The sequence below is a fragment of the Palaemon carinicauda genome, chromosome 18 (genome assembly GCF_036898095.1).
Source record: "Palaemon carinicauda isolate YSFRI2023 chromosome 18, ASM3689809v2, whole genome shotgun sequence".
NCBI lineage: Eukaryota > Metazoa > Arthropoda > Malacostraca > Decapoda > Palaemonidae > Palaemon > Palaemon carinicauda.
Window position 1 is genome coordinate 82,399,941 of NC_090742.1, and position 23,829 is coordinate 82,423,769.

Consider the following 23,829-nt stretch of genomic DNA (forward strand, 5'->3'; position numbering starts at 1 on the left):
GCAAGGAAACTGTTCTTTTAAAATTGTATTGTTAGATATTAAACAATTGTGAAAAATAATTGATTTCATTACATATATATACAAACTCTTCCTAAGGTAGGACACATTCAAACCGGCTTAGGTAGGACACATTCAAACCGGGTAGGCCACATACTATAACAGATCCAAAAAGGTAGGCCACATACTATAACGGCACCATCTATTGGATATTGTTTCATTTTCATACCATGACTCATGTCCATACAGTAACACCGATCTCACTAAGCTGATATATGTAATTTCAGGCGATTTGATCTCCAAATTTTACTTAACCTAGCCATTGTCTGATTTTCCTTTTTCAATCTTTCATTAAACTCAAATTCTAAAGATCTTGTATTAAGAATCATAGTTCTTAAATATTTAAATGATTCCACCCCATTACTCCTTTCTCCTTCCAATGATATCTCATCTCCCATTGAATTTTCCGTTCTCATCATCTCTGTCTTTCCTCTATTTATCTTGAGCCGAATCTCATGTGATATTTCATGCATTCTGGTAAGCAGGCTCTGCAAGTTCTGTGATAATCTGCTAATAAGGACAGCGTTATCAGCATACTCCATGTCGGCTAATTCCTGTTACCAATCCAGTACTATTCTTCTTCACCATCCTCAACTATTCTATGCAATACAAAATCCATGAGGAGGATAAGCAACATAGGTGACAACATATTCACTTAGAGCGTTGGATAGCTCATAATCAATCAATAAATCAATTAAAAGTACTTCACTGTTCACTGGAGGCTCAATACGACACAGCATTCTGAAAGTTTTTATTCCAGCTATGACCAGGTTTTAGAATGATCATCCTAATAAAGCAGTTGAAACTCTCTCTCTCTCTCTCTCTCTCTCTCTCTCTCTCTCTCTCTCTCTCTCTCTCTCTCTCTCTGGAGGGTATCTATGAATCATAGTCAAATCAAAACAATGAATATCTATAGAATAAATCCAAGTAAATAATGAACTTATAACTTGATTTTTATTTACAAATAATTACATTAAGATTTATGACAGACGAGTCTGGAAAGCAAACAGATAATATCTTTTAAAGAAACAAAGCAAAAATGACCCAAGTCGTAGCCAAGAGTGAGCTAAGCATCGTTTTCTACAACTGACCTGGGCCAACGTCAACAATACTTATTGAGGCAGAGCTGAAGTACTTGTAACAAATCAGGTTCCAAGTGTTATTGCTTTTGTAATTTGTCTGACATGTCTGTAGCAGCGACAGACGGGGAAATGGGAGAGTTTGAGCCCCTTGAACCTAATTTAAAGAATATCGTTGAACAGGAGACCCTAAAGTGGGTGTTTGTTGGAGGCAAAGGCGGAGTTGGGAAAACCACAAGTAGGTAAGTTTCTGACTCCGTGGTTGTTTGCCTTTAGTCTTATCACTAATATTTGTTTATGATGAGTAGCCTTTTGCTTAATATAGCTTATAATTCTTTTACGGTCATATAGTTATTGCACATTGATATTAATTTTCGACAGCTTTCGAAGCCTACGATACGCATTAAGGGTACAAGTAACAGATGGAAGTGGATGGGATTGAGTAAAATTATATATTATTATTATTATTATTGTTATTGTTACTATCATTATTACTATTATGATTATTAGTATTATTGTTATTAATTTTATTAATATTATAATAATTATTATTATTTTATAGTACTATAAACAGTTTAGAGAAAATTCAGTGTACTTGGGTGTATGTATGATAGTGGCCACCTGCGTGTATGATGACAGCTCTACTGCCAACACAAGAGCCTGTGTCTAGCACATGGCCAGACAATCTAACAAGCAAACAAGCAAGATGACGGCTGGCTAAGAATACAGCAAAGTAAGGGGGATCGTGAGCAGGGGGCTTTAGTCCTCCTGTTAGATATGTAGGTAAGGATACGGCTTGTAGGTTAGGTTAGGGGTTAAGTTTAGTTTAGTTAGTGTCCATTTTTGATGCTCGCTGGAGGAACTGGCCGCTGATATACAAAGGCTCCAGTGTACGATGTGGTTTAAAACGATATATTATGAATATTTTTGGTGGAAATCCATAGTTTTTTAATTGGGGTGAATTTGACCTTCATTACAACAGCAAATAATGCAAAAACCCGTTAGACTGTCTAAGAGCAGGTATATCTTTTTTAGAAATCTAATGGTATTTGTTCCGCCGTGAGCTCGCTTCTCGTGAAAAGAAAAAAAAACATCAAGCTCCTATGTACTGACAAGCAGTGCATGCTGAGCTGTGCACGCTAACCCCATTGATTATTATGTCTCATATAATTAAGTTTGTTCCGTAACCGAAATACAAACCACGCTATTTACATAGGGTTTACTTTCGGCGTAGCTGAAATTGACGAGCCAATAGAATTTTAACGAGGGTTAACTACCCCTGCGCTAGTTAGGGGGTAGGGGAGGGGTAGCTTGCTACCCCTACCCCTTCACACACCGGTGATATGTCTCACTTCACTTTTGGCTCGGACGATGAACAGACGTGTCTGTCTCTACGTCCTCGTTATTGACAGCCTTAATCTGTTTTTCTTTCTCTTCAGCTTGTGTGTTTTGGAAGTTGGCCTCATCCTTCATTGCTATTATGCGCAAGTGCCCTGGACTCTCCGGCCGCCCCTGTGGAACATTCATGTCGGCGGTCGAGACGGATCCTAACACCCTTTGTCAGCAGTGCCGAGGCCAACGGTGTGATAGGGCGTTAAATTGCAGTGAGTGTAGGGAGTGGTCTGCCTCCCAGTGGGAGAAGTTTGGCCGGCGGCGTAAGAAGTCCAAGAGAGACCGTTCGCCTTCAAGGGCTGCCTTGAAGAAGGAAGGCTCTAAGGACTCTTCTTCCGCCGCCCGAACCTCCTCCGAAGCTCCCACTCGATCGGTCTCTCGTGAGAGGCCGTCGAGTGGTAGCGCAGGCCTTAGTTGTGTTTCCCGACCAAGGGGTGCGGGAGAGGGCGTTGCCTCCCATAGCGAGGCAGCTCCCCCTCCTCCTCCGGGGGAGGACATTATTGAATTCGATGAATACAGTCGCCGGTAATTCCAGAGGTTCTCCCTCTGTCAATTGTCGACACTGTCATGGCAGAGGCTTCCGACGGGTCTGGTCAAACCTCTGCTGATGCCGTTGCGGACGTTGCTGAAGGCTCTCCTTCCCCCTCTGAACATCCTTCGAGGGGAAAGGTGAGTCCCACGGTCTCTCCTGCGGGTTTGTCTCCTCCTCGGGGGAGCGCACTGACAGAGACTCCTCTTCGGAGGACTGATGATCCTGATGCCCTTCCTCGAGGTCGCCTGCGCCGTAAGGCTCGACCTCCCCTTCGACGTAGGGGGCTTCCTTCTCCCTATAAGGGAGTTAGGAGGCGCCTCTTTGGGTCGTCTTCACCGTCGCCTTCCCCTGCAGAGGATTCTTCTCGTCGGGAGCAGACCGTCGCAGCCACGTCCTTGGACCTCTCCGCAGATCGCTCGCGATCTCCTACGCCTGCCAGACCTTCCAGTCCTTCCGGCCGCCCATCGCCCCTGGATGCAGATGCGCTGCAGGCACCTTCTGATACCATCGCCCGACGGGCACCAGTCCCTTCGGGGCAAAGGGATGTCTCCCACGGTGTGGGTAAATCCCTTGCGTGTCAGGGTTCCCCTGTGCGCCCAACTGCGCGTTCACGCGCAGTAGCGCACATGCGCTCTCCTGTGCAGCAGTCTTCTGACTCTCCTCGCCAGCGCTCTCCTGTGCAGCAGTCTTCTGACTCTCCTCGCCAGCGCTCTCCTGTTCGTCAGCGCACTCCTGCTTGTCGGGGCTTTCCTGATCGCCAGCGCTCCCCTGCTCGCCCGCGCTCCCCTGCTCGCCCGCGCTCCCCTGCTCGCCCGCGCTCCCCTGCTCGCCCGCGCTCCCCTGCTCGCTAGCGCTCTCCTGCTCGTCGGCGCTCTCCTGATCGTCGGCGCTCTCCTGCTCGCCAGCGCTCTCCTGCTCGCCAGCGCTCTCCTGATCGTCAGCGCTCTCCTGCTAGCCGTCAGCGCTCTCCTTCTAGCCGTCAGCGCCCTCCTGTTCCTGCTGCGCGCCATGTGCGCCAGCAGTCTCCTGAGCGCACTAGATCTCCTGCTCGTCATCGCGCTCCTGCGCACTTGGTTCCTGATAAGCGCCCTGCGCGCCAACGCACACCCACGCGCCCTAGATCTTTGGATCTGGACGCAGGCAAGGATATTTCTCCTTCGCCTCGCCCTCGCGCACTTGTGCGCCCATCGCCGCCTGCGCAACAGCGCGCGCACACTCCGGTGCGCACTTCTAGAGCTCCTGCGCGCTCATGCGCACACGAGACTTTGTTGGAACCTGACCGCGAGCGCTCACCCCTGCGCACTTCCTCGCCATCCGATCCTGCACGTCAGCGATCTCCTAAGCGCCCCCGCGATCCTTCGCCTGTGCGCAAGCGTTCTCCAAATCGCCAACGCCCCCATACATCGGATCGCCACAGGTCTCCGACGCGCACACGGGCAAAATCGCCTGCGCACTGTCGGTCACCTGCGCGCACTGCGCGTCATCGTTCGCCAACGCGCCATCATGCGGCGTTGCGCCACCATTCACCAACGCGCCAGCGATCTCCAACGCGGCAGCAATCGCCCACTCGCCAGCTATCGCCTGCTCGCCGTCGCTCGCCAAATCGCTATCACTCGCCAAAGCGCCATCGCTCGCCCTTGCGCCATCGATCTCCAGTGCGCCGTCGATCTCCTGCACAGTCTCGTTCTCCGAAGAGACAGCGATCTCTCCTGCATGTCCATTCACCTGCACGCCCACGTGCACCTTCTCCTGTGCGCCCACGCGCACTTTCACCTGCGCACCCACGTGCATCTTCACCTGCGCGCCCGCACGCCCACTCGCCCATATCCGCGCGCCCGCGCTCCAGGATTCGCCCACAAACTACCCTCCGAGTGTTACATCGCACGAGCGACAGCGCGAGCCCCAGCGCGATCCCCACCCTCGTCGGGATCCGCAGCGCGATCCCCACCCTCGTCGGGATCCGCAGCGCGTGCTTCTGCCTGGGGCGCGTACTTCCAGATCGCCTTCAGGATCGCTACCGCGCAAACGCAGGACTTTCATCCAGGACCAGGAAGAATTACAGGAGAGGTCCAAGCAACATTCATCCCTTTCTTTTCAGGCAGGCCCCGTTGCGTCCACTCCTAAGGATGAGGAGATCCCTTTCCCTCCAGCGGGAATTACTGACACTGCATCAGTCACTCGTCAGTCTTGGTTTGGCCACCTGATGAAAGCGGTGGTGCAGGCTGTGAAGCCGGCCCTCGCTGATCTGGGGCTTAGACCAAAGACAGACTCGCCCCCGCTGAAGAGGAAGAGAGGAGTGGACTTCGTGGTAACTTCTCCCAGGGAGAAGTTGGCTCCCAAGAGGTCCGGCAGGAAGGCCCAATCCCCTTTGCAGTCGTTTTCTCCTTCCCCTGTGGACGAGGCCTTTCCGTCCTCAGGAGATTCCACCGAGGCGAGGGATTCTCCCACGGCACCAATGGGAGGAACCCCACCTCGGGGAGGAGAAACGTCTCGCGCGGAAGGTACCTTCCAGACCTCTTTGCTAGAGTCCTGTATCCCGCCCAGGAGGGAACTCAAGGACTCAAAGACGATCCCCAAATCGTCTTCAAGGATCCGACCAGAGCCAACCAGACCCCGGGAGAACGTCCACGCATCTCTCCAAGAAGAACCTTTGGGGACAGGAGACTTAGCTGCCAGCCCTCAGGGAGGAGAGCAGCACAAGTCGGAGCATGCCTTCTGGCAGGTCTTGAACTTGATGAGGCAACTCAACAGGTTCAAGAACCCGGAGACCGCCCCTCGAGAAAACAAGGATATGGTCCTAGACCAAGTCTTTGGTATCCAGAAACCCCCAAGGGCCAGTGCAGCCTAGCCTTGGTCCCAGGGGGTGAAGAGTGCCAGGGACAAGGTCGAAGCTCAGCTCGCAGAACTCGCCTCTTCCAGCCGTTCCATTGCCGGGAATAAACTCCTCCCACCTCCTCGTTTACAGCAGAAGAGGTATTTTGGGATCATAGGGGAGTCCAGCATGGGCCTTCCCCTCCACCACTCTGTGGAAGAGCTCGCCAGGGGAACTCCTCTAGAGAAGCTCTCCTCCCGGCAGGTGACGTTCTCAGCTTCGGAGATCCTCAGCCAAGAGAAGGTCGCGAAGTGTGCCATGCTGGCCACTTCGTGGCTGGACGTTTGGCTAGGTTCCCTGGGCATCCTATTGCGCGTGGCTGGAAGTTTGGCTAGGTTCTCTGGGCATCCTATTGCGCTCTGAGGATTTGTCTAAGGAGAGCAATGGGAAGGCCCTGGAGACCTTCCTCCTATCAGGCACTTGTTCCATCGAGTTCCTGGCTCATCAGGTTACCAACCTTTGGGCCAACTCGATATTAAAGCGACGGGACGCGGTGACTGAGAGGTTTCATCCGAAGGTTCCCGCCGTGGACGTCAGCAGGCTCAGACACTCCTCCATCCTTGGGGGAGCTCTGTTTGAGCCCAAGGACATAGAACGGACAGCTGAGAGGTGGAGGAAGTCGAATCATGATTCACTCCTCCAAAGGGCCCTCACATCTCGGCCCTACAAGCCTCCAGCTCCACAGCAACCTCAACAGCAGCCTCGCAGGATACCGAAGCAGGCTCCGGCAGCTAAGAAGAAGGTGTCTAAGCCACAGCCCTTTCCTGTCAAAGACAAGAGGGGCGGAAAGTCCTCCAGGGGAGGCAGAAATCCTAGAGGGAGCGGCCGCAAACGCTAGGATTGGCAGTCCCCCTGCATGTCCATCTGTGGGGGGATGCCTTCAAAGTTGCATGCACAGGTGGCAGCAACATGGGGCCGATTCCTGGACGGTCTCTGTGATCGGCCAAGGATATCGCGTCCCATTCACAACATCTCAACCTCCCCTGACAGCGAATCCAGTGTCGTTGAGCTCCTATGCCATGGGATCGGCAAAGGGGCTAGCCCTTCGGGCAGAAGTCGAGACTATGCTCAAGAAGGATGCTCTCCAAGAGGTCGTGGATGGCTCCCCAGGCTTCTTCAGTCGACTCTTTCTTGTAAAGAAGGCGTCTGGAGGCTGGAGACCCGTCATTGACCTCTCAGCTCTGAACAAGTTTGTCAAGCAAACTTCGTTCAGCATGGAGACAGCGGACACGGTCAGACTTGCAGTGAAACCACAAGACTTCATGTGCACACTGGATCTGAAGGACGCGTACTTCCAGATCCCAATCCATCCGTCTTCCAGGAAGTACTTGAGATTCAGCCTAGACAGCAAGACCTACCAGTTCAAGGTACTGTGTTTCGGTCTCTCCACAACACCTCAGGTGTTCACCAGAGTGTTCACCCTGATTTCGTCGTGGGCTCACAGGAACGGCATCCGTCTCCTCCGTTATCTGGACGACTGGCTGATCCTGGCAGACTCGGAGTCGACCCTTCTTCGACACCGAGACAGGCTTCTGAGACTTTGCCAAGATCTAGGGATCATGGTAAATCTCGAGAAGTCCTCTCTGCAGCCTACGCAACGACTGGTTTACCTAGGCATGTTATTAGACACCAATCTCCACAAAGCCTTTCCATCAGACGACAGGATAGCAAGGCTGAGGAGGGTTGCAGAGCCCTTCCTCAGGCGGGAAGAGCTTCCAGCCCAACCATGGTTACGTCTTTTAGGTCACCTAGCCTCCCTGGCCCGTCTGGTCCCGAACGGCCGTCTCAGGATGAGATCCCTGCAATGGCGGCTCAAGTCCCGGTGGAATCAGGGCACCGATTCCCCGGACTCTCTGGTCCCTATGGGACCCTCGGAACAGACGGACCTGCGGTGGTGGCTGATGGACGAAAACCTACGAAAGGGAGTTGATCTTCTCGTCACTCCCCCGGATTTGACACTGTTCTCGCACGCGTCAAAAGAAGGGTGGGTGGCTCACATTCTGAACCAGAGGGTCTCAGGCCTTTGGTCAGAATCAGAAACGTACCTACACATCAACCTGCTAGAAATGAAGTCCGTGTATCTGGCCCTTCAACAGTTCCAACGGACCCTGGCGGGCCACTCCGTAGTGGTGATGAGCGACAACACCACGGTAGTGGCTTATTTCAACAAGCAGGGAGGTACCTTTTCACAATGGCTATCCCATCTTGCAGTAGAGATTCTGAGGTGGTCCGAAGTCCACTTGATAACACTATCAGCTCGCTTCATTCCTGGCAAGAGGAATGTGCTCGCCGACAGTCTGAACAGATCATCGCAGATAGTGAGTACCGAGTGGTCTTTGGAGCCTCGGATAGCCAACAAAGTCCTGACTTTGTGGGGTTCCCCGACAGTGGACCTGTTCGCGACAGCCTTGAATTTCAAGCTGCCTCTGTACTGCTCCCCAGTCCCGGACCCCAAGGCATTCTGGCAAGATGCCTTCCAACAACGGTGGGACAACATCGATGTGTACGCCTTCCCACCGTTTTGTCTGATGAGAAGGGTGCTCAACAAGACCAGACTTTCGGTCAACCTTAATAGCTCCGCTATGGCATCACGCGAAATGGTTCCCGGACCTTCTGCAACTCCTGATGGAACCTCCGCGAGAACTTCCCCCACGACACGAGCTACTCAAACAACCACACGCCAACATCTACCACAAAGCCGTAGCCTCGCTTCGGCTTCACGCCTGGAGACTATCCAGCATCTCCTCGTTGAGAGAGGCTTTTCGCAGCAGGTTGCGGAGAGAATGTCGCGACACCTGCGAAAGTCCTCTGCGGGAGTCTACCAGGTGAAGTGGAGAGTCTTCTGTGGTTGGTGTCATGGGAGGGATATCTCTCCACTCGATGCCACTATTCCAGCAATAGCGGAGTTCCTCGTTTATTTGTGGGAAGAAATGCGCCTTTCGGTCTCGGCTGTGAAAGGCTATCGCTCAGCCTTAAGCCTGGCTTTTAGGCTGAAAGGAGTGGACATTTCCTCCTCGCTAGAACTCTCTTTACTCATACGCAGCTATGAGCTTACCTGCCCTCAGACGGAAGTGGGACCTCCTCCATGGAACGTGGTTCGGGTCCTCAGGGGTCTGAAGAGACCTCCATTCGAACCATTACGCCAGGCCTCTGATCGCCACCTGACTTGGAAGACGGCTTTCCTACTCGCGTTGGCCTCGGCCAAGCGAATTAGTGAACTTCATGGTCTCTCATACGACATCGCCCATTCAAGGGGATGGGGGGAGGTAACGTTCAGGTTCGTCCCTGAGTTTGTTGCCAAGACTCAGAACCCTGGAGTGCCGGAGTTATGGTTCGACTCCTTCAGGGTCACGAGTCTCCGTTCTGTAACAAGTGACCCAGACCATCTGCTATTATGCCCAGTGAGGAGTCTGAGGCGTTACTTGAAGAGAACAGCTGCAGTTCGTCCCCGCGTGCAAGCGTTGTTTGTAATCACGGAAAGGACTAAGAGGAGGGTCACCAAGAACACCATCTCGGCTTGGATTTTAAGGGTTATCCATCACGCCTTGAATCCTGACCCTCCCCCGTCACGTCGCCCCAGAGCACATGACGTCAGGGGCATAGCTACGTCCCTGGCCTTTAAGAGAAACTTCTCTGACGCAGGTACTACAAGCTGGGGTCTGGAAGTGTCAAACGACCTTCACAGCCCACTACCTGCAGGACGTGACCCACAGGAGCCTCGATACTTTCTCGATCGGCCCTGTGGTGGCTGCACAACAGCTGGTCTAACCTCAGGCTCCTTATTGGACAGGTAGCAGAAGGTTGAGGGCATTGTTACCCGGTTTTAGTCTGCGTAAAATGAAAGAGTATGTCTGGCCCTTCTTTCTTCATCCTCCCCTCTCTTTGGGAAAGCAGCATCCTGGTCTCTGCATAGCTGACCTCAATCTCTGCAGGTAAACCATGCTTCCTTGTGTTCCTAGTATTAAGTTAATACTGTCGCGTCCCCCATACCCTGACGAGGTGGTATTGGTAACGTCCTAACCTGGATTTCCATCTAAAGAACTCCAGGTCAACTTCCTAGGACGAGTCACACTTTATTCCTTCACACACAGGCTTATGTAGGCCACACGTTCCTTGCGGCGCAGGGACTCCTTTTCTCGAAGTGCTGCTCACTCGGATTCTGAGTCCCCGGGTAAGCCAAAGCCAGTAAGGCTGGGGACTTTCCACCCTTCCTAAGGGGTAAGTCACCCTATGTAAATAGCGTGGTTTGTATTTCGGTTACGGAACAAATGACAAATTCGGAGATAATTTGTATTTTTCCTAACCATACAAACCTTAGCTATTTACACATATTTGCCTGCCAACCCTGTCCCCCAAGACAAGTCCTACCTCTAAGTGAAGTGAGACATTTCACCGGTGTGTGAGGGGGGAGGGGTAGCAAGTTACCCCTCCCCTACCCCCTGGTAACCAGCGCGGGGGTAGTTAACCCTTGTTAAAATTCTATTGGCTCGTCAATTTCAACTACGGCGAAAGTAAACCCTATGTAAATAGCTAAGGTTTGTATGGTTAGGAAAAATACAAATTATCTCCGAATGTCATTTTTATTTGCAGTGAAAATAAATGTCATTTCCGAAGAAAAAAAAATTTTTTCTATAAAAAAAAACCTGTTAATTTAGTATTAAAGCTTTTTCCATCTGTAACTATAATAAAACTAAATATATTATACTTTAATTTCTAGCTAAATACTTGAACCATATATTTTTCCTACTCACTATCTTGTGTTTTATGCATTTTTGACCATGATTATTGGGGTAAACCACCAGTTTATAAGTTTGTTGTCCCCATTATATAAAGACAATTATGGGAAACACCAGTAGGAAACAGGGTTTTTTGGGTTGGGAAATCCCAAATACGATGAGAAATGCAAAATAAACACAATACACCTAGTTGGAAAAATATATGGTTCATGTAAGTGGATGAAAATCAAATTATCACAATTCTCTACTATTATTATTATTATTATTATTATTATTATTATTCTTACTAGCTAAGCTACAACCCTAGTTGGAAAAGCATGATGCTATAAGTCCAAGGGCTCCAACAGGGAAAAATAGCCCAGTGAGGAAAGGAAATAAGGAAATAAAAGATATAAGAAGTAATGAAAATTAAAATAAGATATTTTAAAAACATTAACAACATTAAAACATATTTGTTATATAAACTATAAAGGGACTTATGTAAGCCTGTCCAACATAAAAAAATTTGCTGCGAGTTTGAACTTTTGAAGTTCTACTGATTCAACTACCTGATTAGGAAGATCATTCCACAACTTGGTCACAGATGGAATAAAATTTCTAGAGTACTGTGTAGTTTTGAGCCTCATGATGGAGAATGCCTGACTATCAGAATTAACTGCATACCTAGTACTGTATTACGAACAGAATGCCTGACTATTAGAATTAACTGCATACCTAATTTTTCAATATTAATCTTACCCGATGATCATGTAGCTGTCAACTCCGTTGCCCGACAGAAATCTACGGTCGGGATACGCCAGCGATCGCTTATACAGGTGGGGGTGTACTCACCAGCGCCATCTGTGGTCAGGTACTCCAGTACTTCTTGTCAACAAGACCTCAATTTTTCCTCTGTCGTGCCACCGGCAAGACCTACATGGATACGCTGTTGATTTTGGAGTCTTTTGTTCACGATTTGGTGAAGTATTTGCTCTGAAATTTAGCCTTCGCTGTACAGGAAGCTTTAGCCTTAGCTTAGCAAGCTTTTGGTATTAATTTGATTCATTGGTTAACGACTTTCGTGGCAGAACCTCCAGCAGAGGAGGTACCCGTGCAGACAGTAACCGTGGCAAGCCCAAGAAGGGTTCCAAGTCCACAAGAGGCAAGTTTTGACTTTCCTCCTCTCCAGACAGCTGTAGGAGCCAGACTCAAGACCTTCTGGCAAGCTTGGGAGAGCAGAGGTGCAGACGCTCAGTCTGTGAAGTGGCTGAGGGAGGGATACAGAATTCCGTTCTGCCGCAATCCCCCTCTAGCTACATCTCCCATCAACCTCTCTCCCAACTACAAGGAGAAGGACAAGAGGCTAGCGTTGCAACAAGAGGTGTCGCTCTTGCTACACAAGGAGGCAGTGGTCATAGTCCGGGACCATCAATCCCCGGGCTTTTACAACCGTCTCTTCCTGGTAGCCAAGAAGACAGGAGGTTGGAGGCCGGTGCTGGACGTCAGTGCGCTCAATGCTTATGTCACCAAGCAGACGTTCACAATGGAGACGACGAAGTCGGTCCTAGCAGCGGTCAGGCAGGAGGACTGGATGGTCTCGTTAGACCTGAAAGACGCATACTTTCACGTCCCCATCCATCCAGACTCCCAACCTTTCCTGAGATTCGTCTATGGAAAGGTTGTGTACCAGTTCCAAGCCCTGTGTTTTGGCCTAAGCACGGCACCTCTTGTGTTTACGCGACTGATGAGGAATATTGCGAAATTCCTTCACTTGGCAGACATCAGAGCCTCCCTCTATTTAGACGACTGGCTTTTAAGAGCTCCCACAAGTCGTCGCTGTCTGGAGAATCTCAGATGGACTATGGATCTGACCAAGGAACTGGGCCTCCTGGTCAATTTAGAGAAGTCCCAGCTCGTCCCATCCCAGACCATTGTTTACCTGGGTATGGAGATTCAGAGTCGAGCTTTTCGGGCTTTTCCGTCGGCCCCAAGAATCAACCAAGCCCTAGAGTGCATCCTGAGCATGCTGAGAAGGAGCCGATGCTCAGTAAGGCAGTGGATGAGTCTAACAGGGACACTTTCATCGCTGGCCCTGTTCATCGAGTTAGGGAGACTCCACCTCCGCCCCCTTCAGTATCATCTGGCTGCTCACTGGATCAAGGACATGACGCTAGAGACGGTCTCAATTCCTGTTTCCGAAGAGATGAGGTCTACTCTAACGTGGTGGAAGAACAGCATTCTTCTCAAGGAAGGTCTTTCGTTAGCTGTTCAGACCCCCGACCACCATCTCTTCTCGGACGCATCAGACTCGAGCTGGGGTGCGACATTGGACGGACAGGAATGCTCGGGAACATGGAATCAGGAACAAAGAACACTCCACATCAATTGCAAGGAGTTGTTGGCGGTTCATCTGGCCTTAATGAACTTCAAGTCCCTCCAGCTAAACAAGGTGGTGGAGGTGAACTCCGACAACACCACAGCCTTGGCTTACATCTCCAAGCAGGGAGGGACTCATTCGAGGAAGTTGTTCGAGATCGCAAGGGACCTCCTCATTTGGTCAAAAGATCGAAGGCTCACGCTGGTAACGAGGTTCATTCAGGGCGATATGAATGTCATGGCAGATCGCCTCAGCCGGAAGGGTCAGGTCATCCCCACAGAGTGGACCCTTCACAAGAATGTTTGCAGCAGACTTTGGTCCCTGTGGGGTCAGCCAACCATAGATCTGTTCGCTACCTCGATGACCAAGAGGCTCCCATTGTATTGTTCGCCGATTCCAGACCCAGCAGCAGTTCACGTGGATGCTTTTCTGCTGGATTGGTCCCATCTAGACCTGTATGCATTCCCGCCGTTCAAGATTGTCAACAGGGTACTTCAGAAATTCGCCTCTCACAAAGGGACACGGCTGACGTTGGTTGCTCCCCTCTGGCCCGCGAGAGAATGGTTCACAGAGGTACTGCAATGGCTGGTCGACGTTCCCAGGACTCTTCCTCTAAGAGTGGACCTTCTACGTCAACCTCACGTAAAGAAGGTACACCCAAGCCTCCACGCTCTTCGTCTGACTGCCTTCAGACTATCGAAAGACTCTCAAGAGCTAGAGGCTTTTCGAAGGAGGCAGCCAGAGCGATTGCTAGAGCTAGGAGGACATCCACTCTCAGAGTCTATCAATCTAAATGGGAAGTCTTCAGAAACTGGTGCAAGGCCAATGCAGTTTCCTCAACCAATACCACTGTAACCCAGATTGCTGACTTCCTGTTACATCTAAGGAACGTTAGATCCCTATCAGCTCCTACGATCAAGGGTTATAGAAGTATGTTGGCAGCGGTTTTCCGCCACAGAGGCTTGGATCTTTCCTCCAACAAAGATCTGCAGGACATCCTTAGGTCTTTTGAGACCTCTAAGGAACGTCGGTTGTCCACTCCAGGCTGGAATCTAGACGTGGTCCTAAGGTTCCTGATGTCATCTATATTTGAACCGCTCCAATCAGCCTCTTTCAAGGACCTCACATTAAAAACTCTTTTCCTAGTATGCCTAGCAACAGCTAAGAGAGTAAGTGAGATCCACGCCTTCAGCAGGAACATAGGTTTCACATCGGAAACGGCTACATGTTCCTTGCAGCTCGGTTTTTTGGCTAAAAACGAGCTTCCTTCACGTCCTTGGCCTAAATCGTTCGAGATCCCTAGCCTATCTAACTTGGTGGGTAACGAGCTGGAGAGAGTACTTTGCCCAGTCAGAGCTCTTAGGTACTATCTGAAAAGGTCAAAACCTTTACGAGGACAATCAGAAGCCTTATGGTGTGCTGTTAAGAAGCCTTCGCTACCAATGTCTAAGAACGCAGTTTCTTACTACATCAGGCTTCTGATTAGAGAAGCTCATTCTCATATGAAGGAAGAAGACCTTGCTTTACTGAAGGTAAGGACACATGAAGTGAGAGCTGTGGCTACTTCAGTGGCCTTCAAACAGAACCGTTCTCTGCAGAGTGTTATGGATGCAACCTATTGGAGAAGCAAGTCAGTGTTCGCATCATTCTATCTCAAAGATGTCCAGTCTCTTTACGAGAACTGCTACACCCTGGGACCATTCGTAGCAGCGAGTGCAGTAGTAGGTGAGGGCTCAGCCACTACATTCCCATAATCCCATAACCTTTTTTAACCTTTCTCTTGATTGCTTTTATTGTTGTTTTTGGGTTGTACGGTCGGCTAAGAAGCCTTCCGCATCCTGGTTGATTTGGCGGGTGGTCAATTCTTTCTTGAGAAGCGCCTAGGTTAGAGGTTATGATGAGGTCCTTTAGTATGGGTTGCAGCCCTTTATACTTTAGCCACCTAAGAGTCGTTCAGCATCCTAAGAGGACCGCTACGCTCAGTAAGGAAGACGTACTTATTAAAGGCAGAGTAATGGTTCAAGTCGACTTCCTTACCAGGTACTTATTTATTTTTTATTGTTATTTTGAATAACTAATAAAAATGAAATACGGGATACTTAGCTTCTTTGTTAACATGTATACTGGTCTCCACCCACCACCCTGGGTGTGAATCAGCTACATGATCATCGGGTAAGATTAATATTGAAAAATGTTATTTTTATTACTAAAATAAATTTTTGAATATACTTACCCGATGATCATGATTTAAATGACCCGCCCTTCCTCCCCATAGAGAACCAGTGGACCGAGGAGAAAATTGAGGTCTTGTTGACAAGAAGTACTGGAGTACCTGACCACAGATGGCGCTGGTGAGTACACCCCCACCTGTATAAGCGATCGCTGGCGTATCCCGACCGTAGATTTCTGTCGGGCAACGGAGTTGACAGCTACATGATCATCGGGTAAGTATATTCAAAAATTTATTTTAGTAATAAAAATAACATATTATGAACAGGAGGGAACTGTCCGGGAAGATCTCAATGTAAAGGATGGTCAGAATTATAAAAAATCTTATGCAACATGCATAATGAACTAATTGAATGATGGTGCCAGAGATTAATATCTAGGTCAGGATTAAGAAATTTAATAGACGGAAGTTCTTGTCCAACAAATTAATATGAGAATCAGCAGCTGAAGACCAGACAGGAGAACAATATTCGAAACAAGGTAGAATGATAGAATTAAAACACTTCTTCAAAATAGGTTGATCACCAAAAATTTTGAAAGACTCAGTAAGCCAATTTTTTGTGCAATTGAAGAAGACACAGACCTAATGTGTTTCTCAAAAGTAAATTTGCTGTAGAGAACCACACCTAAAATTTTAAAAGTCATACAAAGTTAAAGAAACATTATCAATACTGAGATGCGGATGTTGAGGAGCCACGGTCCTTGACCTACTTACAATCATACTTTAAGTTTTGTCAGGATTCAACTTCATACCCTATAATTTGTACCATGCACTAATTTTAGGTAAATCTCTATTAAGGGATTCAGCAACCCCAGATCTACATTCAGGAGATAGAATTGATGCAAAGAGAGTAGCATCATCTGCATATGCAACAGGCTTGTTTTCTAGACCAAACCACTTGTCATGTGTATATAGTATGAAAAGTAATGGGCCAAGAACACTACCCTGAGGAACACCAGATATCACATTCCTATACTCGCTATGGTGCCCATCAACAACAACAACTCTTTGCGATCTATTACTTAAAAATTCAATAATGATGCTAAGAAACGACCCACCCACTCCCAACTGTTTGAGTTTGAAAACAAGGGCCTCATGATTAACACAGTATGAGGCAGGGCTAAAATCAAGGCCAATCATACAAACTTTGTGACCACAATCTAGGGATTCCTGTACAGCATTAGAGATTGCAAGAAGGGCATCACATGCGCTAAGGCCTTTATGAAATCCCAATTGCAAACTAGGGAACAGATGATTACCTTCAGCAAACCTATTAAGACGTTTTGCCAAAAGATGTTAAAAAACTTTAGATATGGGAGTAATGGAAATTGGGCAGTAATCAGTTTGACATGAGCTACCACAAACACATTTACATAGTGGAGTAACATTACCAATTCTCCAACAAGTGCTAAAAGCTCCTCTTGCTAGCTTGCGCAAAATAGCAGATAATTTTGGAGCTAAGAAATCTGCAGTCATTATAAAAAAGGAAAAATACCATTGAGGTCTACACCTCCATAAGCATCAAGGTCCATCAAGAGAGCTTTAATTTCACAAGATCGAAAAGCTAAACTAGTTTGTTTAGCCTCGGGAAAATGGGAATGAGGAAGTTCGAGTTTCTCATTACTCTGCTTGCTGTCAAACACATCTGTCTAAAGGGTTGCCTTTTCCTTTGGACAGTGAGTGACCGAGCCATCAGGTTTAAGTAAAGGAAGAACTGTTGCATCAACACCAAAAAGTGCAGTTGTTCCGTAACCGAAATACAAACCACGCTATTTACATAGGGTATTACTTTCGGCGTAGCTGAAATGGCGAGCTATTAGATTTTTAACGAGGGTTAACTACCCCCGCGCTAGTTAGCAGCGGGTAGGGGAGGGGTAGCTTGCTACCCCTCCCCCCTCACACACTGGTGAACTGACTCACTTCGCTTTTGGCTCAGACGACGAACGGATGTCTCTGTTCCCGTCCTCGCATGGCAGCCATTCATTGTTTTGTCTTTTACTTAATTACTTACTTTTCTTTTACTCATATATATATATATATGTAAACATTTTTATGTTTATGTATATATTTGAGTATGGAAATCAGTAAGTTTCCTTTTCAGTGTTTGTGCTGTGTGTGTGTGTGTACGATATCACCGTGTAGCCGCCGGCAGTCAGGCCACTACGATGTAATTTCATGGACCGCGATCTCTTCCTTGGTCCTTCGGTCGGCTCCTTCCACGGGCGCCGTGGGGAGTCGTCATCGCTGGACTTAATATTTTGTTTCTCCGCTACTCCTCTTTTCCTACAGGGAAGGTGGGGTTCAGCGTAGGAACGCGAGAGTGTAGTTTGACTACGGTCTCTCTCTCTCTCTCTTTCTGGAGGTCGTTCACCATTTTACTACGTTTTCTACGTACTACGATAGCTCCTCCGTTCGGGTGGAGTTGCTACGCAGTACTTTTTATCTCAATTATATTTTTATTATAAAATCTAATTGTATTTTTTAACTTTTCAGCTTTTTAGAACGTTTCCCTTCGCGGTTTTTCGTTCTTACTTTTAGTGAACATTCTTTAATGAATTGCATAATTATAACTGTTATAATTCTGTTTTTGTTACAGTTCTCGCCCTTCCCCCTTCCCGTGAGTGTAGGTGGGGTTGAGGGCTCTTGCCTGTTATGTAATTCTTGTGTCTTCCCTTCCGAGGGAGGTTCCCTGCCCAGGTTTGAGTTTCATCCCCTTTGGGGGAAACTTCTCTTACCATTAATAATTATATGTTCCTGGTCCTCTTGGTGCTGAGCGACCGCCTTTGTAACCGTGCTCAAGGGGCTGAGCGGTTACATTCTCGGACCATAGTTTTTGTGCGACTATGCTCTTGGTGCTGAGCGGTCTCACCTGCAGCTGCGCTCAAGGGGCTGAGCAGCTGCAGGAGCGCCTCTTCGGAGGTTGGCTTCTAGGTCACTGGCTGACCCTTCGGCCCTATGGGCTCCATCTTCAGTCTCTTCTACGAAGTATTCCTCTCTCGTTCGCGAGAGAGGACACTCATAGAGACTTCTCTTCGGAGGACTCCTTCTGCTGTTGTTGCTGAAGGCTCGGTCCCTTTCGGGGGGCAGCTGAGCCCTACGGTCTCTCCTGCGAGTGTTTCTTCCCCGGGGGGGAAGTTCACCACAGAGACTCCTCTTCGGAGGTCTCCTTCTGCTGTTGTTGCTGAGGGCTCAGTCCCCTTCGGGGACAGCTGATGCCACGGTCTCTCCTGCAAGTGCTTCTCCCCCTTGGGGGAGTTCACTCCAGAGACTCCTCTTCGGAGGTCTGATGATGGTGCTCCTGCCTGTGGTCGTCTTCATCTTCACCTTCCCCGCTGAGGATCCTCCTGCCAGACCTTCTCCTGGACGCAGATGCGCAGTGGGCGCCAACGTACCTCGTTTCCAACGAGCACCGGCCCCTTCGGGGCAAAAGGGCTTACTCCACAATGTGGTTAAGTCCCTTAAGTGCTAGGTTTTACCTGCGCGCTCGCGCTCTCCTGCTGTGTTCCAGACTTCTCTCCTGCGATCTCCTGTAGCTGAGTCTCGCTGTAGATCTCCTGATCGCCAGCACTCACCTGCGCCTCTGAGACCTTCTGTGCGCCAGCTCTCTTCAGCTCGCCAGCGCACTTCTGGACGCCCTTTTCCTGCTACGCGCCTTGTGCGCCAACGGTCTCCTGTACGCCCACGATCGCCTGCGCGCCAGCACACATCTGGGTGCCCTTTTCTAATGTGCGCAATGCGTGCCAATGTTCACCCTCGCGCCCACGATCTTTGGATCTAGGCACAGGCAAGGAGATTGTTCCTTCTTTTTACACCCACGATCGCCTGCTCGCCAGCGCACATCTGCGCGCCCTTTTCCGGATATGCGCACCAGCGTACTCCACGAGCTTCCAGATGTGGGTGGAGGCGAAAGAGATGATTCCTTCACCTCCTCGCCGACGATCTCCTGTGCTCTAGCTTTGAACGAGTCTCTGAGCGCCCGCGCACCCACTAGAAGTCTTCTGTACTCGCCCACGAGCGTTAGCTATTATACGCAACCTCACCATCGGGTTCTGCCCCTCGCTGATATCTTCTGGCCGCGCAACCGCGCTCCATCGATCTCCTATGCGCCAGCGATCTCCTAGCGATCGCGCGCGATTCTTCGCCTGCCCGCTAGCGTTTTCAACGCGCCCACGCTTCAAATCGCTGCACGCGGCCACGCGTTGGCTCTCCTGTACGCGGTCGGTCGCTACGCACCATCGCTACGCACCATCGCTCGCCAACGCGCCATCTCCCGCAAAGAACCATCACTCGCCAACGTGCCATCTCCCGCAAAGAACCATCGCTCGCCAATCGTGCCATCGCACCTTCTGCTTGCTTACGCATTTTCGGTCTTCCGCCCGCGCGCATGCGCGCACCCTTGCGTGAACCAACGATTGTACCATCACGCGAGCGCCAAGGGCGATTTCGACCGCGATTCCCGTCGGGTTTCGCAACACGGGCAAGCTGGCGAGTTTTTCTGGAGCGCATGCTTTCAGATCATCATAGTCACGATCTTCACCTCGTAAGCGCAGAGCATGACACGTATAAGAGCAAGAAGAATCTTCAGAAGAGTCTGGGTAACATTCTTCTCCCTTTTCAGGCAGGCCCCATCATCCCTCTCCTCAGGATCGCCCGATCCCCTTCCCTCCAACGGTGGCTGCTGACACTGCCTCTGTCAGTCGTCAACAGAGGGAATACTTCGAGATCATGGGGTAGCCTGATTTAGCTCTTCCTCTCCACCATTCCGTGCAACGGGCCTTCCGGGGGTTTTTCCCTCGAGAAACTCTCCGCCCGGCAGGTGACATTCTCGGCTTCGGGAATCTTGAACTAGGAGGAAGCCGCAAAGGGTACCAGGCAGGCCACCTCGTGGCTGATCGTCGAGCTTGAGTCTCTGGCCATCCGGTCGCGACCCGAGGTTTTATACAAGGAAGCTCCGGGAAGGTTATGGAACTTTCCTCCTCTCGGACACGTGCACCTTCGTTTCCCGACACCAAGTGTCGAACTTGGGACAAACTCGATGTTGAAGCATTGAGATGCAGTGACCGAGAGGTTTAGAAAGTCCCTACCGTGGATATCGGCAAACCCAGACACTCTTCCATCCTTGGAAGGGGCTTGTTTCAGCCCAAGGACAAGGAACGAGCGACTGAGAGGTGGAGAAAATCGTATCACGATTCGCTCCTCCAAGGCGCTTACATCCAGTCCCTACAAGCCTCCAGCGCCTCAACTTCAACAGTCTAGGACATCAGAACCGGCACGGGCAGCTAGACAAGATGTCTATGCAGCTTCCCCCCTCCTGTCGGGGAAGAAGGGCGAGGAGCCCTCCTGGGAAGGCAATAATCCTAGAGGGGGCGGCCTAGGCCGCAAACGCTATGATTGGCAACCCCTACCTGCATCCCCCGGGGGGGGGGGGATGCCTGGATTTGCACCTTCAAGTGGCAGCAACTCGGGGCCGATTCCTGAACAATCTCCATGATCACCCTGGGATTTCGTGTCCCGTTTCGTAGCATCTCTACCTCTCCTGTCAGCGAATCCAGTGTCGCTGAGCCCCTTTGCCATGGGATCGGCAAAGGGGCTAGCCCCTCGGGCAGAGGGCGAGACCATGCTCTAGAAGAATGCTCTCCAAGGTTGTCGGTGGCTCCCCCCAAGGTTCTTCAAACGACTCTTTCTTGTAAGAAGCGCCTGAAAGCTGGAGACCCGCCATCGTCCTCCTAGCCCTGAACAAGTTTGTCGTACAAACTTCGGCAGTATGGTACAACAGATTCGATCAGACTTGTAGGGAAACCACAAGACTTCACGTGCATACTGGATCCGAAAGACAGGTACTTCCAGATCCCAATCCATCCGTCCTTACAGGAAGTACTTGGAATTCAGCCTAGGCAACAGATATACCAGTTCAAGGTGCTGTGCTTCGATCTTTCCACAGCACCGCAGGCATTCACCAGGAAGTTCATCCCGAATCCTCATGTCCACACAGGAGCGGCATCCGCCTCCTTCGCTTTCTGGATGACTGGCTACCCTGGCAGTTTCGGTATCGACCCTTCTTCGACTCCGAGACAAGCCTCTGAGACTTTGCCAAGATCTAAGGATCATGGTAAATCTTGTGAAGTTTTCTCTTTCTATCGCAACAATTGGGATATCTAGGCTTGTTTTTAGACTCCAATCTCCATTAAGCCTTCCCACCAGATGACAGGATAGCAAGGCGGAGGAGAGTAGTAGAACCTTTCCTCAGGCGAGGAGAGTCTCCAGCCTTTTTCTGGTTACGCCTCCTAGGTCACCTTCCTCCTTGACCCCTCTAGTCCCAAACTCTCGCCTCAGGATGAGTCTCCTGCTTTGGCGACTCAAATCCCGGTGGAATCAAGACTACGATTCCCCAGACATTCTGGTCCTATGGGACCTGCCGAACGAGGGATCCTGCAGTGTTGGTTGACCTACGAAGCCTTTTGCTAGAGAGTGGATCTTCTCGTCCCTCCTCCGCATTTGATGCTGTCCTCGGACGCGTCAAAGAAGGGGGGGGGGGGGCACGTTCTGAACCAAAGGATCTCAAGCCTATGGCCAGAACTAGAAGGGTACCTCCACATCAATTGGCTAGGGATGAAGGCCATATTCTGGCCCGTCAACAGTTCCAACAGGCCCCGCCGAGTCACTCCGTGAGCGACAACACCACGGTAGTTGCTTATTTCATCAAGCGGGGAGATACCTTTTCATAACAGTCTTCCCATCTTACAGTAGAGATACTGAGATGAGTCGAAGTCCACTCAATACCACTATCGGCTCGCTTCATTCCGGACAAAGGAATATGCTCTCCGACCGTCGGAACAGAGCATCGCAGATAGAGAGTACCGAGTGGTCTTTGGAACCCCCAGTAGCCAACAAGCTCTGACCTTGTGGTCCTGTTCGCGACAACCTTGAATTTCAAGCTGTCGCTGTACTTCTCCCCAGCCCCGGACCCCAAGGCACCCTGCCGAGATGTCTTCCCACATCGGTGGGACAACATCGACGTCTACGCCTTGCCACCGTTGGGTCTGAGGGGAAGGGGGGCTCAACAAGACCAGACTATCGGTCAACCTGTCGATGACTCTGATAGCTCCGCTACGGCATCATGCAGAGTGGTTTCCGGACCTTCTGCATCCCTTGATGGAACTCCCGAGAGAGCTACCCCCACAACAAGAGCTAAATCAACCACACCACTACATCTACCACAAGCCGTAGCTCCGCTTCGGCTCCACGCCTGGAGTCCATCCAGCATCTCCTCACAGAGAGAGGCGTTCCGCAACAGGTCGCGGAGCGGATGTCTTGACACCTGCGAAGTCATCTGCAGGGGTCCACCAGGCGAGGTGGAGAGTCTTCTGTGGTTGGTGTCGTGGGAGAGGTACTGTATCTCTCCCCTCGATGCCACTATTCCAGCGTTAGCGGAGTTATTGTCCATCTGCGGGGGGAAATACGCCTTTTGCTCCCGGCGGTAAAGCCTATCGCTCAGCCTCAAGCCTGGCCTTCAGGCTCTAAGGTTAGACAATTCCTCCTCGCGGGATCTTTCTTCGCTCATACGAAGCTACGAACTTACCTGCACCCAGTCGGAAGTGAGACCTCCTCCATGGAACATGGCTCGGGTTCTTAGGGATCTTAAGACTTCTCCCTGTGAACCATTACGCTAGTCATCTGATAGGCACCTGACTTAAAAGACGGTGCTGCTCGCTCTGGCTTTGGCCAAGCGTATCAGCGTACTTCATGGTCTCTCGTACGACTTCGCCCATTCAAGAAGATATGGAGAGGTAACGTTCGGGTTCGTCCCTGAGTCAGTTACTAGACTCAAGATCTTGGAGTCCCAAACCTTCGGTTCGACTCCTTCAGGATTTCGAGTCTCCGTTCTGTAACTGATGACCCAGGCCTTCTCCTACTATGCCCAGTAAGGAGTCGGAGGTGTTATCTTAAAGAACAACTGCAGTTCGTCCTCACGTGCAAGCCCTGTTTGGGAGCACAGGAAGGACGAAGAGGAGGGTCACCAAGAATTCCTTTGCAGCCTGGATTCAAGGACCATCCATCTCGCCCTGAATCCAGACCCTCCTCCGTCATGTAGCCGTAGAGCACATGATGTCAGAGGCATCGCAACGTCACTGGTCTTCAAGAAAAGTACTCTGTGACGCAGTTGCTACAAACTGGAGTCTGGAAGCGTCGGACGACCTTCACAGCCCACTACCTGCAGGACGTGACCCACAGGAGCCTCGATACGTTTTTCTATCGGCCTGTGGTGGCTACACAACAGCTGGTCTAACCTCAGGCTCCTTAATGGACAGGTAGCAGAAGGTTGAGGGCATTGTTACCCGGTTTTAGACTGCATGAATGAAAGAAGTATGTTTGGCCCTTACTTCTTTCTTCATCCTCCCCTCTCTTGGGAAAACAGCATCCTAGGTTCTCTGCATAGCTGACCTCAAACCTCTGCAGGTAAACCATGCTTCCTTGTGTTCCTAGTATTAAGATAATACTGTCGCATCTCCCATACCCTGACGAGGTGGTATTGGGATAGTCCTAGTCCAGAATTCCATCTAAAGTTCTTCAGGTC

The 23,829-nt window shown here is 50.1% G+C and overlaps 1 protein-coding gene across 1 annotated transcript in view; it reads left to right on the forward strand.

Moving 5' to 3' along the window:
* The first annotated feature begins 1,134 nt into the window (after positions 1-1,134).
* The window catches only part of LOC137657918 (ATPase ASNA1 homolog), a 177,630-nt gene continuing 154,935 nt past the window's right edge, over positions 1,135-23,829 (forward strand). Inside the window, exon 1 of the mRNA XM_068392581.1 lies at positions 1,135-1,378. Coding sequence (XP_068248682.1) covers positions 1,242-1,378 — 137 coding nt within the window. The 5' untranslated portion in view covers positions 1,135-1,241. The remainder of the gene's footprint in view (positions 1,379-23,829) is intronic.